Raw genomic sequence first — 16,441 nt, 5'->3', positions numbered from 1 at the left:
ATTTTTGCTAAAGGTTGTACCTCTATCCATTTAAAGAAATAGTCAATTGCTACAATCAAGAATTTTACCTGGCCGGTTGCTAGAAGAAAAGGGCCGAGGATGTCCAGCCCCCATTGGTTAAAGGGCCAACTTACCTCGGAGTTGTGCAGGAGTTCAGCTGGAAGGTATGTTATTGGACTACGTTTCTAGCAATTTTCACAGCTTTTTACATTTATTTTACAATCTTCTTGCAATGTTGGCCAATAGAAACCAGCTCAGAGCATTTTGGAAGACAGACTTCGGGCTCCGGGTGTGTACCACTGATTCCTTCATGTGCCTCGGCTAGTGTAAGGTCGGCTTCTGATCTGCTAAGACATTTAAGTAAAGGATAAGAGAATCCTTGTCTATATAGGCAATTGTTATACATAGTAAAAAATTGGCGAAAGTGTCGAGTGTTTTCAACTTCACCTGGCAAGATCCCCGTCCGAAGATAGTTTATGTATGGTGTTCTCCAATCTGCATCCTTTGTGACACTTAGAACTTCTGTTAAATCTATACTAGGTTTAATTATCATAGATTGGTAAAAGGAGGAGTTGGTTGTTTGAGTGCTAGCGAGCTTAGATAGGATATCATCTCGGCTATTGTTCTCCCGAGGTATATGTTCAATGTCACATTTATAAAATTTTGAAAGTAAGGTTTGAACAATGGCAAGGTTTTTGGATAATAAAAGATCATTTACTTGGTATATCTCATTTACCTGCTAGACGATGAGCAAGGAATCACAATACACTTTGAGTTCGGCAATGTTTAGATCGGCTGTGAGTTTGAGGCTGGCAATAAGAGCTTTGTACTCACTCTGATTATTACTTGCTTTAAAGAAAAAGTGTAGCGATTGTTCGATGACGTTACCATTTCCATCTTCAAGTATGATTCCTGCTCCACACCCTTGTAGATTAGAAGAACCATCTACGTATAAAGACTATTGGGTTGAGTCCTCTGTTGTATCTGGGACAGTGATAGATAAATATAGATAAATTGGTTCCCCTTAAAGGGGTGTTTGTAAAACAGGGGGTTTGGAAATAGTTTCTTTTAGGGTTGTGAAAACTTTTTCACATTCATTAGTCCAATGAAAAGCTTTTTTTCTTTTTTAGTTTTTAGAAAAAATAGAAAGATTTAGAAGCTAGGCAAGGGAGAAATCTAGAGAGCGCGGCAAGTCTCCCTGTCAGTTGTTGGACTTCCTTGACAGTTTGTCAGCTCGTCATCTCCAAGACAGCTCGGCATTTTCCAGGATTTGCCTCGATTCCTTGGTTGGTAAGCATGAAGCCGAGGAACTTGCCACTTTGTACACCAAAGGCACACTTCTCGGGGTTTAATCGCATGTTATATTTTCGGATTTGGTTGAAAGTTTCTGTGAGGTCATCAAGGTGATCGTCGCCGAGCTTTATTTTGGCGACCATATCGTCTACATAGACTTCGATGTTTCTGCCGATCTGGTGGGTGAATACCTTGTCCATAAGGCGTTAGTATGTTGCACCTGCATTCTTAAGACCAAATGGCATAACTTTGTAATAGTAATATCCATATTCAGTAATAAAAGCAGTCTTACTCTGATCGGATGGATGCATTAGGATCTGGTTGTAACCAGAGTATGCATCCATAAAGCTCAGTTTTTCATAACCTGAAGCATTGTCGACTAAATAGTCAATAGATGGCAAGGGATAAGAGTCTTTTGGGCATGCTTTGTTGAGATCGATGAAATCAACACACATGCGCCATTTACCGTTATGTGTTTTTTACCATGATGACATTTTCCAACCATGTCGTGAATCTGATTTCCTGAATGAAGCTGACATTGATTAGTTTCCTGGTTTCTTTTAGAGAGGATTGTTTTCATTCATAGCTGATGCGTGAGCATCTTTTCTATCTTTTCCTAGTGAATTTGCATCTAAATTGTTGAGTTTAATAAAGAATTAATTATCTTTTAGCCAATATGAATGCTACTTTGAGTCTTTTGCAATTTTGTTTATTTTAGGTAGCATTCGGCTGGATTGATGGAGTTTCTGCAGCACAAGAACCAAAGGAGATGGCAGCGAGGAGCGATGCGTATGCGTGACTGACGCGTACGCGTGATTTGGAGCTTTCCATGGCGACGCGTGCGCGTGACTGACACGTACGCGTGATTTGAAGATTTGCTCAGTGACGCGTACGCGTGACTGATGCGTATGCGTGACATGCACCACGTGCAAAAAACGTAGAAAATGCTGGGGGCAATTTCTGGGCTGTTTTGACTCAGTTTTCAGCCTAGAAAACACAGATTAGAAGCTGCAGAATGGACAACACGAATGGTCCCCACCCATCAACTGAAGACTTGTTAATTAATTCTAATTTAAATTCAAATATTATTTTTAGAAAAAGATATTATTTTAGTTTTAGATAATAGATTTTAAATTTATTAGGATTAGATATAAAAAGGGATTCCAACAGGAGAGTTCCAGCACAACATTTTAAACTCAACATTATTCCATTCCAATTTACAATCCTTATTTTACTCTGAGCAATGAGCAACTAATCCTCCATTGTTAAGGTTTGGAGCATTGTCTATTTGTATGGATTGATTTTATTGCTTTTTCTATTTTAATTCATGTATGGATTTATAATTTAAGAATTATTTTCGTTCTTTATCTTATGAATTTGGGTCGAACGGAAGTTTGACCCTCTTTCTAATTGAGTTCTTGTATAACTTGGAAAAGCTCTTTACTTGAACAATAGCTTGAAATCATATTCTCCTAAATTTTAATTATCTGGATTTAACGGGATACATGACATATAATCCTTTTATTTTTGGGTAATTAGGATTTTTGTGGCATATAAACTAGAATAATTGAATTTCACCCTCTAATTGGAATTAAGTGACCAAGAAATTGGCAGTTGATAAAATTTAGAGGAGACTAGAAAGGTCTAAGGAATTAGGGTCTAGTCACATATAGTTTGCCATGAATTAAATCCTGCATGATTAAAATAGTTAGTAAGAAAAGTTAAATCTAGAAAAATAGATAACTCTGAAACCTTAACTGCTTTCTTTATATTTTATTCCCAACTTATTCACCTGCCTGTCTTCAAACTCTTAAATTACTGTTTAATGCTCTTGGATTCTCAAACTCTACTTTCTGTTGGCCTGACTAAGCCTATCACTCAATTATTGTTGCTTAATCCATAAATCCTCATGGGATCGACCCTCACTCACCTAAGGTATTACTTGGTACGACCCGGTGCACTTGCCGATTAGTTTGTGGTTATAAAATCTGCACCAATAGCCGAGGTTTCTCTTCTTCTGTGCTATAGGTCGGACAGACGGGTCCAATTCCAGCTTGTGGGATATGATGGACGAGTCAATGCCGGGCATGTCAGCTGGGGTCCAAGCGAATAAGTTGGCATTTTGTTGTAGGAAAGCTTGGAATAAAGTCTTCTCTTCCGAGCTCAATTTGGATCCCACATAGGTGAATTTGTCTAAGCTATATGTAAAATAAAATTTTTGTAAGTCTTCTGTTGGGGTTGGTCGCTCGAGGGTGTCCGCCTTTGGATCAAGGTCGGCCAAGACTGGGAGTTCAGCCTGATTGCTGATGTTGTGTACATGAGCTTGGATACTTCGGTTAGGTCTTTTAAAACAGTTGTTGTAACATTGTCTGGCCTCACGGGCATCACTGTAAATAGTTGCAATTGTATCATCCTGCAAAGGGAACTTAACACAGAGATGAATTGTAGAAACAATAGCACCGAACCTATTTAAAAAAGGTCGGTCAAGAATCAAATTGTAAGGGCTAAAATAGTCAACGACTAAGTATTGAATATCTGAAGTCTTTGATAAGGGAACCTCACCGAGTGTGAATTGCAACCATACAGATCCTAAAACAGGGACCCTTTCACTTGAAAAGTCGACTAGGTCTCTAGTGGAAGGTTGTAGCATGTTGTTACTTAACTTCTTCTGGAATGTCGAATAGAAAAGAACGTCGGCACTGCTCCCTGGATCTAGTAATACTTTTTTAACCAGGAGATCTCCTAACTGGATGGAGATCACAACAGGATCATCAAGATTTGTTATAGCTGTATTAAAGTCGGAGGCTTGGAATGTTGATAAACACCAATTTTGTGGTTTATCTTGTGCTTAATTTAGGGGATTTTATCAACTTATCTCACATTTATTCAATGAAATAGCATGGTTTTGTAATTCTCCCTAAATTTATGCTTAAGAGTGAAAACATGTTTTTTAGGCCTTAAATTTGCCAATTTTAATTCACTTTAATTCCATTCAATGCCTTGATATGTTTGTTGAGTGATTTCAGGTTCATAAGGCGAATATTGGATGGAAGAAGTGAGGAGAAAAGCATGCAAAGTGGAGAATTCATGAAGAAATGAGCATTTGGAGGAATCAAGGCCATCCGTACACGTCACCCACGCGTACGCATGAGGAGGAATTTTGGCCAGCGACGCGCACGCGTGATGCTGATCACATGACCTCATTAAAGTGAATTCACTGGGGGCGATTTCTGAGCTACCCAGGCCTGAATCCAACTCATTTCTAAGACTATTTCATGCAGAATTCAAGATGGGTCAAGGGGGGAGCAATTAGTGAGTGTAGGAATCACGCTTTAGGTAGTTTTTAGAGAGAGAAGCTCCCTCTTCTCTCTAGAATTAGGGTAGAATTAGGTTAATTTCTCTTAGATTTAGGGTTTAATTCTTGTTTCCATCTTATTTTCTATACAATTCCTTGTTCTATTGTCTTGATTTTCCTATTTCTTGTTAATTTCTCATTTTGGTTGCTTTTATGTTCATGCACTCTTGTTAATTTTCATTCTCTTTAATGAAATTCTGAGGTATTTCATGTTTAATGTGCTTTTCTTAGTTGTTATTGTTAATTTCTTGCACTGGGTAGTTATAGATTTTATTATTCTTGCAATTTTATGATGCTTTTCTTTTATGCCTTCCAAGTGTTTGATAAAATGCTTGGTTGGATGTTAGAGTAGTTTTTGAGCATTCTTGGCTTGGAAAGAGAAATTAGGCAATCTTGAGTCATTGATACCCAATTTAGATTGGTGATCTAGATTTGTTAGATTGTTTCCATTGACTCTAATCTCTTGCTAATTCAATTAGTAAGTTGATTAGGACTTTTGGATTGAAATTAACTAGTCTTATTTGACTTTCTCCCGTGTGAAGATAACATTATACCTTTTTCATTGTTAGAGATGACCAAATAGGATTAGCTCTTGTTAATTATTGTATTATGATTGATGACTAGGATAGAAAGCCTATACTCTCAATCCTTTCTATGAATGCCTCTTTTTAGTAGTTGTTATCTTTAATTGCTTGGTTTATTTTCTTGCCCCTTTTACCAACCCAACCCCTTGGATACCATAACCAATACTATGCATACCTCACTGCAATTCCTTGAGAAGACAACCCGGGACTAATACTCTTGGTTATTTTTATTGGGTTGGACTTGTGACAACCACAAATTAAACTTTGATTTGAGGATCGATTGTAGCTTTGGGCTATGCTCACAACGAAATTATTTTATGAAAATTCCTAACCGACATAATCTTTACATCAAATGTTATTTGGGGAAAATATGAAGGTGTCTGAGGATGATCTTGAGTGGCTTCTATTGAAAACATAGCTCGGTAAGAGCATTTCCTTGCCAAAATTGTGGCGCCTCCTCCTGCAAAACCTCTAGAAATACAGTTAATGATACCTCTTGGTTGGTCTGGTTGATTTGAACTCGGGCGTTCTTATCTTAGCTGTGATGTGCTGCCGAATTTTGGTCATTGGAAGGAGGGGCACGTCGTTGTATATGCCCACTGGTGCACGAAATTGTGATCTCTAAAACGGCACCAACAACTTGGTACGCACGAATGTAATCTCAACTCTTTATCACAACTGTGCACAACTAACCAACAAGTGCACTGGGTCGTCCAAGTAATAAACCTTACGTGGGTAAGGGTCGATCCCACGGAGATTGTCAGCTTGAAGCAAGCTATGGTCATCTTGTAAATCTCAGTCAGGTGGATTCAAATGGTTATGGGATTTAAGATAATTAAAATATAAATAAAATATAAAATAAGATAGAAATACTTATGTAATTCATTGGTGAGAATTTCAGATAAGCGTATGGAGATGCTTGTTGCTTCTAAATCTCTGCTTTCCTACTGTCTTCATTCAATCATTCATACTTCTTTCCATGGCAAGCTGTATATTGGGTATCACCGTTGTCAATGGCTACCTCCCGTTCTCTCAGTGAAAATGGTCCAAATGCGCTGTCACCGCACGGCTAATCAGCTATTGGTTCTTGATCGTGTCGGAATAAGATCCAATGATCCTTTTGCGCACTGTCACTGCGCCCCACAGTCGCAAGTTTGAAGCTATCACAGTCATCCCTTCCCAGATCCTACTCGGAATACCACAGACAAGGTTTAGAATTTTCGAATCTCAGGAATGGCCGCCAATAATTCTAGCTTATACCACGAAGACTCCAATCTTTCAGAATGGAGGCTAAGAGATAAACACTCGACCTATTGCAGATAGAACAGAAGTAGTTGTCAGGCACGCGTTCATAGGTGAGAATGATGATGAGTGTCACAGATCATCACATTCATCAGGTTGAAGTACGAGTGAGTATCTTATAATAAGAATAAGCTTGAATTGAATAGAAAAATAATAGTATTTTACATTAATTCATGAGGAACAGCGGAGCTCCACACCTTAATCTATAGGGTGTAGAAACTCCACCGTTGAAAATACATAAGTGATAATGATGTTCATTGGCTTCGGCCCCAAAGGGGGAACCAGAATGACCAAGACCTCTAATACAATAGTAAAAAGTCCTATTTATACTAAACTAGTTACTAGGGTTTACAGAGATAAGTAAATGATAGAGAAATCCACTTCCGGGGCCCACTTGGTGTGTGCTTGGGTTGAGCATTGAGCTTTACACGTGTAGAGACTTCTCTTGGAGTTAAACGCCAGGTTGCAGCCTGTTTGTGGCGTTTAACTCTGGTTTGTAACCTGTTTCTGGCGTTTAACTTCAGAATAGGGCAGGAAGTTGGTGTTTGAACGCTAGTTTGCATCATGAAAACTCGAGAAAAGTATGGACTATTATATATTGATAGAAAGCCCTGGATGCCTACTTTCCAACGCAATTAAGAGCGCACCAATTGGGTTTCTATAGTTCCAGAAAATCCATTTCGAGTGCAGGGAGGTCAGAATCCAACAGCATCTGCAGTCCTTTTTCAGCCTCTGAATTAGATTTTTGCTCAGGTCCCTCAATTTCAGCCAGAAAATACCTGAAATCACAAAAAAACACAAAAACTCATAGTAAAGTCCAAAAATATGAATCTTGCATAAAAACTAATAAAAACATAGTAAAAACTAACTAAATCATACTAAAAACTACCTAAAAACGATGCCAAAAGCGTATAAATTATCCGCTCATCACAACACCAAACTTAAATTGTTGCTTGTCCCCAGGCAACTAAAAATCAAATAGGATAAAAAGAAGAGAATATACTATAAATTCCAAAATATCAATGAAACTTAGCTCCAATTAGATGAGCGGGACTAGTAGCTTTTTGCCTCTGAACAGTTTTGGCATCTCACTTTATCCTTTGAAGTTCAGAATGATTGGCTTCTATAGGAACTCAAAATGTAGATAGTGTTATTGATTCTCCTAGTTCAGTATGTTGATTCTTGAACACAGCTACTTTATGAGTCTTGGTCGTGGCCCTAAGCACTTTGTTTTCCAGTATTACCACCGGATACATAAATGCCACAGACACATAACTGGGTGAACCTTTTTAGATTGTGACTCAGCTTTGCTAGAGTCCCCAATTAGAGGTGTCCAGGGTTCTTAAGCACACTCTTTTTGCTTTGGATCACGACTTTAACCGCTCAGTCTCAAGTTTTTACTTAACACCTTCACGCCACAAGCACATGGTTAGGGACAGCTTGGTTTAGCCGCTTAGGCCATGATTTTATTCCTTTAGGCCCTCCTATCCATTAATGCTCAAAACCTTGGATCCTTTTACCCTTGCCTTTTAGTTTAAAGGGTTATTGGCTTTTTGCTCTTGCCTTTTGGTTTAAAGAGCTCTTGGCTTTTTGTGCTTGCTTTTTCTTTTCTTTCTTTTTTTCTTTTATTTTCGCCATTTTTTTTGCAAGCCTTGTTATTCACTGCTTTTTCTTGCTTCAAGAATAAATTTTATGATTTTTCAGATTATCAATAACATTTCTCCTTTTTCATTATTCTTTCAAGAGCCAACTATTTTAACATTCATAAACAACAAATTCAAAAGACATATGCACTGTTCAAGCATTCATTCAGAAAACAAAAAGTATTGTCACCACATTAAAATAATTAAACTAATTTCAAGGATGAATTTGAAATCATGTACTTCTTGTTCTTTTGTGGTTAAAACATTTTTCATTTAAGAAAGGTGATGGATTCATAGGACATTCATAGCTTTAAGACATACACACTAGATACTATTGATCATGTAATAAAGGCACAAACATAAAGCATAGTAAATGAAAAACAGAAAATAAAGAGCAAGGAAATTAAAGAACGGGTCCACCTTAGTGATGGCGGCTAGTTCTTCCTCTTGAAGATCTTATGGAGTGCTTGAGCTCCTCAATGTCTCTTCCTTGCCTTTGTTGCTCCTCCCTCATGGCTCTTTGGTCTTCTCTAATTTCATGGAGAATGATGGAGTGCTCTTGGTGCTCCACCCTTAGTTGTCCCATGTTGGAACTCAATTCTCCTAAGGAGGTGTTGATTTGCTCCCAATAGTTTTGTAGAGGAAAGTACATCCCTTGAGGCATCTCAGGAATTTCATGATGAGGAATTTCCTCATGCTCTTGTTGAGGTCCATGAGTGGGCTCTCTTGTTTACTCCATCTCCCATGACTCGAAGGTGGAAGCTTTTGCCTTCCCTTTCCTCTTTCTAGAGGTTTCTCCAGCCTTAGGTGCCATAAATGGTTATAGAAAAACAAAAAGCAATACTTTTACCACACCAAACTTAAAAGGTTTGCTCGTCCTCGAGTAAAGAAGAAAGAAAGTAGTAGAAGAAGAAGAAAATGGAGGAGATAGAGGGAAAGGGTGAATTCGGCCAAGGGGGTATAAGGTGTTTGTGATGTGTGATATTGAAGGAGTGATGAGGGGTATATATAGAAGTGGGGGAAGGGTAAGGTTTCGTGTATTAGGTTGGGTTTGGGAGGGAAAAAGAGTTTTGAATTTGAAGGTAGGTAGTGTTTTGGGGAAAAGTGAATGAGGTGATTAGTGAAGGGTATTTGGGAAGAAATATAGAGGTGATTGGTGAAGGGTATTTGGGAAAAAGTGTTATGAAAAGGTGTGAAGAAGAGAGAGTGAGTTGAGGTTGGTAGGGATCCTGTGGGGTCCACAGATCCTGAGGGGTCAAGGACTTAGCATCCCTGCTCCATTGAGGCGTGCAAAAATGCCCTTAGAGTGCAATCCTGGCGTTTAACACCAGACTGCTGCTTGTTTCTGGCGTTAAACGCCAGCTTTTCTCGCTTTCTTGGCGTTTAACACCAACTTTGTGCTCTGTTTTGGCGTTAAACGCTAGTCTGGTGCCTGTTTCTGGCATTAAACGCCAAGTTGTAGCCTATTTCTGGCGTTTAACGCCAGCTTGATGCTTCTTTCTGGCGTTAAACGCCAGTCTGATGCTTCTTACTGGCGTTTAAACACCAGTAAGCTTATCCTCCAGGGTGTGCTATTTTTAATGCTATTTTTCATTCTATTTTTTTATTTTTCAGTTATTTTTATGGCTTCACATGATCATCAACCTACAGAAAACATAAAATAACAATGGAAAATAAATAGATATAATTAAATAACATTGGGTTGCCTCCCAATAAGCGCTTCTTTAATGTCAATAGCTTGACAGTGAGCTCTCATGGAGCCTCACAGATAATCAGAGCAGGGTTGGGGCCTCTCAACACCAAACTTAGAGTTTGGTTGAGGCCTCCCAACACCAAACTTGGAGTTTGAATGTGGGGGTTTTGTTTGACTCTGTATTGAGAGAACTTTTTCATGCTTCCTCTCCATGGTTACAGAAGGAGAACCTTGAGTCTTGAATACAAGGTAGTCCTCATTCAACTGAAGGACCAACTCTCCTCTATCAGCATCAATCACAGCTTTTGATGTGGCTAGGAAGGGTCTGCCAAGGATGATGGATTCATCCTCATCCTTTCCAGTGTCTAGGATTATGAAAGCAGCAGGGATGTAAAGGCCTTCAACCTTCACTAGCACGTCCTCTACTAGTCCATAAGCCTATTTCATTGATTTGTCTACCATCTCTAGTGAGATTCTTGCAGTTTGTACCTCAAAGATTCCCAGTTTCTCCATTACAGAGAGGGGCATGAGGTTTATCCCTGACCCCAGGTCACACAGAGCCTTCTCAAAGGTCATGGTGCCTATGGTATAAGGTATAAAGAATTTTCCGGGATCCAGTTTCTTCTGAGGTAATATCTGCCTCATTAATGCATTTAGTTCATTAGTGAACAAGGGGGGTTCATCCTCCCTAGTCTTAGTACCAAATAACTTGGCATTCAGCTTCATGATTGCTCCTAGATATTTAGCAACTTGCTCTTCAGTGATGTCTTCATCCTCTTCAGAGGAAGAATATTCATCAGAGCTCATGAATGGCAGAACGAAGTTCAATGGAATCTCTATGGTCTCTGTATGAGCCTCAGATTCCTTTGGTTCCTCAAAGGGAAACTCTTTTCTGTCTAGAGGACATCGCAGAAGGATTTTCTCACTGGGACTCATGTCCTTCTCACTCTCTCCAGGTTTGGCCATGTTGGTCATGGTTATGGCCTTGCACTCTCTCTTGGGATTTTCTTCTGTATTGCTTGGGAGAGTACTGGGAGGAATTTTAGTAATCTTCTTACTCAGCTGACCCACCTGTGCCTCCAAATTTCTAATGGAGAACCTTGTTTCATTCATGAAACTTAGTGTGGTCTTAGATAGATCAGAGACTATGGTTGCCAGGCCAAAATGGCTCTGTTCAGAATTCTCTGTCTGTTGCTGAGAAGATGATGGAAAAGGCTTGCTATTGCTAAACCTATTTCTTACACCATTTTTGCTGAAGCCTTGTTGAGGCTATTGTTGGTCCTTCCATGAGAAATTTGGATGATTTCTCCATGAAGGATTATAGGTATTTCCATAGGGTTCTCCCATGTAGTTCACCTCTGCCATTGCAGGGTTCTCAGGATCATAAGCTTCTTCTTCAGAAGATGCTTCTTTAGTACTGTTGGATGCAGCTTACAATCCATTCAGACTCTGAGAAATCATATTGACTTTCTGAGTCAATATTTTGTTCTGAGCCAATATGGCATTCAGAGTATCAATTTCAAGAACTCCTTTCTTCTGAGTTGTCCCATTATTCACAGGATTTCTTTCAGAAGTATACATGAATTGGTTATTTGCAACCATTTCAATTAGTTCCTGAGCTTCTTCAGGCGTCTTCTTCAGATGAAGAGATCCACCTGCAGAGTTGTCCAATGACATCTTGGACAGTTCAGACAGACCATCATAGAATATGCATATGATGCTCCATTCTGAAAGCATACCAGAAGGATATCTTCTAAGAAATTGCTTGTATCTTTCTCAAGCTTCATAGAGGGATTCGCCTTCCTTCTGTCTGAAGGTTTGGACTTCCACTCTAAGCTTACTCAATTTTTGAGGTGGAAAGAACTTTGCCAAGTAGGCATTAACCAGCTTTTCCCAAGAGTTTAGGCTGTCCTTAGGTTGTGAGTCCAACCATGTCCTAGCTCTGTCTCTTACAGCAAAAGGGAAAAGCATAAGTTTGTAGATCTCAGGGTCAACCCCATGAGTCTTAACAGTGTCACAGATTTGTAAGAACTCAGCTAAAAACTGATGAGGATCTTCCAAAGGAAGTCCAAGATACTTGCAATTCTGCTGCATTAGAGAAACTAATTGAGGCTTAAGCTCAAAGTTGTTTGCTCCAATTGCAGGAATAGAGATGCTCCTTCCACAGAAGTCAAAAGAGGGTGCAATAAAGTTACCAAGCATCTTCTTTGCATCTCCACCATTGTTGTTGGGTTCTGCCATGTCTCTTTCTTTTTCGAAAATTTCTGTCAGGTCCTCTCCAGAGGATTGTGCTTTAGCTTCTCTTAGTTTCCTCTTAAGAGTCCTTTCAGGTTCAGGATCAGCTTCAATAAGAATGTCTTTATCCCTGTTCCTGCTCATATAAAAAAGAAGAGAACAGAAAAGAAGAGCAATCTTCTATGTCACAATATAGAGATTCCTTTATGTGAGTAGAAGAAGAGAAGAATAAAAGAAGGAGAAGAGAAAAATTCGAACACATTGAAGAAGAGGGGGTTCGAATTATGAGTAGAAGAGGAGTGTTAGTAAATAAATAAATAAATAAATAGAAAGAGATGAGAGATGGAGAATTTCGAATTTAAAAAGAGTAAAAGGAAAATATTTTTGTTTTTATTTTAATTATTAGTTAGAATTCGAAAATTAAAAAGAAAAATAAAATTAAATTAAAATTTAAAATTTAAAATAATTAGTTAATTAAAATGAATTTTGAAAAAGTGGTGAGGAGTTTTCGAAAATTAGAGAGAGAAAAGTAGTTAGATGGTTTTGAAAAAGATAAGAATTTTTAAAAATAAAACAAAAAGTTAAGTAGTTAATTGAAAATGATTTGAAAATCAATTTTGAAAAGATAAGAGGTTAGGAAAGATTTTGAAATTAAGTTTTGAAAAAGACATTATTGAAATTTATTTTGAAAAAGATTTGACAAAGAAATTTAAAAAGATTTTATTTTTGAAATTAAAGTTGATTACTTGACTAACAAGAAATTAAAAGATATGATTTTAAAATTCAAAGATTGAACCTTTCTTAATAGGCAAGTAACAACTTGAAAAATTTTTTAATTAAAATATTAAATGTTAGTGAGATTTTCGAAAATATGAAGTAAGAATAAGAAAAAGATTTTGAAAATCAATAAAAAAATTCGAAAATATGTTAAAATAAATGAAAAAGATTTGATTTTTGAAAAAGATTTGAAAAGATAGAATTTTGAAATTGAAATTTATGAGTAAAACAAGGAAAGATATATTTTTTATTTTTGGATTTTTCGTAAAGAGAGAGAAAAACACCAAATTGAAACAAAACATAAAAATTATGAATCAAAACAACTAATGTATGCAAGAACACTTTGAATGTCAAGATGAACACCAAGAACACTTTGAAGATCAAGATGAACATCAAGACTTATTTTTGAAAATTTTTAAGAAAAGAAAAACATGCAAGACACCAAACTTAGAAATTTTCAAACTTTAGACACTAACAAATTGAAAATGCATATAAAAAACAAGAAAAGACACAAAACATAAAAAAGCAAAGATCAAACAAAGAAGATCATCAAGAACAACTTGAAGATCATGAAGAACACCATGCATGAGTTTTCGAAAATTTTAATGAAAATAAAAAAATGCAATTGACACCAAACTTACAAATTGACACTAGACTCAAACAAGAAACACAAAATTATTTTTGGTTTTATGATTTTATAAATTTTTTTGGATTTTTCGAAAATTATTTTGAAAAAGAAAATAAAGAAATTCAAAAACTTTTAATACAAATTCCAGGAATCATGCAATGTTAGTCTAAAGCTTCAGTCTAAAAAGATTAGACATGGCTAGCCAAGCTTTAGCAGGACATTACATACAACAGCCAAATTGATGGGAATCAACTAGCTCATGTGATGATAAAAGTATCATCTGAAACTCTAGAATCCATTCTTAAAATTTTGAAGTCATAGAATAATTTATTTGTTTTTTTTGAAAAAAATTTTTCGAGAATAAAAATGAAAAGCTTAAAATTAAAATAAAATTACCTAATCTGAGTAACAAGATGAACCGTCAGTTGTCCAAACTCGAACAATCCCCGGCAATGGCGCCAAAAACTTGGTGCACGAAATTGTGATCTCTAAAACGGCGCCAACAACTTGGTACGCACGAATGTAATCTCAACTCTTTGTCACAACTCCGCACAACTAACCAGCAAGTGCACTGGGTCGTCCAAGTAATAAACCTTACGTGAGTAAGGGTCGATCCCACGGAGATTGTCGGCTTGAAGCAAGCTATGGTCATCTTGTAAATCTCAGTCAGGCGGATTCAAATGGTTATGGGATTTAAGATAATTAAAATATAAATAAAATATAAAATAAGATAGAAATACTTATGTAATTCATTGGTGAGAATTTCAGATAACCGTATGGAGATGCTTGTTGCTTCTGAATCTCTGCTTTCCTACTGTCTTCATTCAATCATTCATACTTCTTTCCATGGCAAGCTGTATGTTGGGTATCACTGTTGTCAATGGCTACCTCCCGTCCTCTCAGTGAAAATGGTCCAAATGCACTGTCACCGCACGGCTAATCAGCTGTTGGTTCTCGATCGTGTCGGAATAAGATCAAATGATCCTTTTGCGCACTGTCACTGCGCCCCACAGTCGCGAGTTTGAAGCTATCACAGTCATCCCTTCCCAGATCCTACTCGGAATACCACAGATAAGGTTTAGACTTTCCGGATCTCAGGAATGGCCACCAATAATTCAAGCTTATACCACGAAGACTCAGATCTTTCGGAATGGAGGCTAAGAGATAAACACTCGACCTATTGCAGATAGAACGGAAGTGGTTGTCAGGCACGCGTTCATAGGTGAGAATGATGATGAGTGTCACGGATCATCACATTCATCAGGTTGAAGTACGAGTGAGTATCTTAGAATAAGAATAAGCTTGAATTGAATAGAAAAACAATAGTATTTTGCATTAATTCATGAGGAACAGCGGAGCTCCACACCTTAATCTATAGGGTGTAGAAACTCCACCATTGAAAATACATAAGTGATAATGATGTTCATTGCCTTCGGCCCCAGAGGGGGAACCAGAATGACCAAGACCTCTAATATAATAGTAAAAAGTCCTATTTATACTAAACTAGTTACTAGGGTTTACAGAGATAAGTAAATGATGTAGAAATCCACTTCCGGTGCCCACTTGGTGTGTGCTTGGGCTGAGCATTGAGCTTTACACGTGTAGAGACTTCTCTTGGAGTTAAACGCCAGGTTGCAGCCTGTTTGTGGCGTTTAACTCTGGTTTGTAACCTGTTTCTGGCGTTTAACTTCAGAATAGGGCAGGAAGTTGGTGTTTGAACGCCAGTTTGCGTCGTCAAAACTCAAGCAAAGTATGAACTATTATATATTGCTGGAAAGCCCTGGATGTCTACTTTCCAACTCAATTAAGAGAGCGCCAATTGGGTTTCTGTAGCTCCAGAAAATCCATTTCGAGTGAAGGGAGGTCAGAATCCAACAGCATCTGTAGTCCTTTTTCAGCCTCTGAATCAGATTTTTGCTCAGGTCTCTCAATTTCAGCCAGAAAATACCTGAAATCATAAAAAAATACACAAACTCATAGTAAAGTCCAAAAATGTGAATTTTGCTTAAAAACTAATAAAAACATAGTAAAAACTAACTAAATCATACTAAAAACTACCTAAAAACGATGTCAAAAAGCGTATAAATTATCCGCTCATTACCCACCGATGTATTTGTCGAGATGGCTTTCCCGAGATAGTCGCTCTAAAAGGTCCTTGGCGATGATACATTCGTCGGTGGTGTGTCTGTGCTTCTGGTGGAAAGTACATTATTTCAATTTGTCTGCACCCCTTGAGTCTGGATAATTTCCAGTCTTCCACGGAGGTTTGATTAATTTGGAATTGAGGATCTCCTTAATAATGTTATCGCGCTTGGTATTGTACTGAGTATATGATTCATAACGAGGAGTTGGTTTGAAAGTTTTCTTGTTATCCTGTGCTTTATCGTCTTCTTTGTATTGGGGTCTTTCTATTTTCCGAGCATGTCGAAGTTCTTCAATGTCAATCTGCCATTTTGCCTTTTCACGAAACTCGGCCATAGTTTTAGGTTTGGCCACAGTAATAGCTTCCTGGAATTTTCCTAGTCGGAGTCTGCTTTTGATGGCGTGCAATTCCACTTCAGGGTGGAGATTTGGGATACTCATAGCCACCTTTGTAAAGCACGTCATATAATCTCTTAGGCTTTCATGCTGGCCTTGTTTGATTATTTCAAGTAATCAGAATCATGCAGGTAGATGGCTGATCCAGCAAAATGCTCCTCGAACAGTTTTGACAGGTCTCGAAAACGAGAGATAGAATCTGCAGGCAAAGAACAAAACCAATCAAGTGCAGGACCATCTAAATAAGATGAAAAACAACGACATAAAACTTTATCGAATGCACCATTTACTATCATTATGGAGGTGAACTTTTTGATGTACTTATTTGGATCACCTAACCCGTCGTATGGGGTTAAGGTGGTTGGTAGGGTAAACCTTCTGGGCAGCACGAAG

The 16,441-nt window shown here is 37.8% G+C and overlaps 1 protein-coding gene across 1 annotated transcript; it reads right to left on the bottom strand.

Annotated features, from left to right (window-relative positions):
• LOC107607305 lies at window positions 740-1,798 on the bottom strand. Its single transcript, XM_016309273.1, has 3 exons — window positions 1,747-1,798; window positions 1,514-1,657; window positions 740-912 (listed from the first exon to the last, which is right to left on the bottom strand). The coding sequence occupies exons 1-3, from the start codon at window positions 1,796-1,798 to the stop codon at window positions 740-742; spliced, it is 369 nt and encodes a 122-aa protein (XP_016164759.1).

Source organism: Arachis ipaensis, chromosome B07 (genome assembly GCF_000816755.2).
Source record: "Arachis ipaensis cultivar K30076 chromosome B07, Araip1.1, whole genome shotgun sequence".
In the NCBI taxonomy this organism is placed as follows: domain Eukaryota; kingdom Viridiplantae; phylum Streptophyta; class Magnoliopsida; order Fabales; family Fabaceae; genus Arachis; species Arachis ipaensis.
Note: the sequence above shows the minus strand (reverse complement) of the source record. Positions and strands in the feature narration are given on the sequence as shown.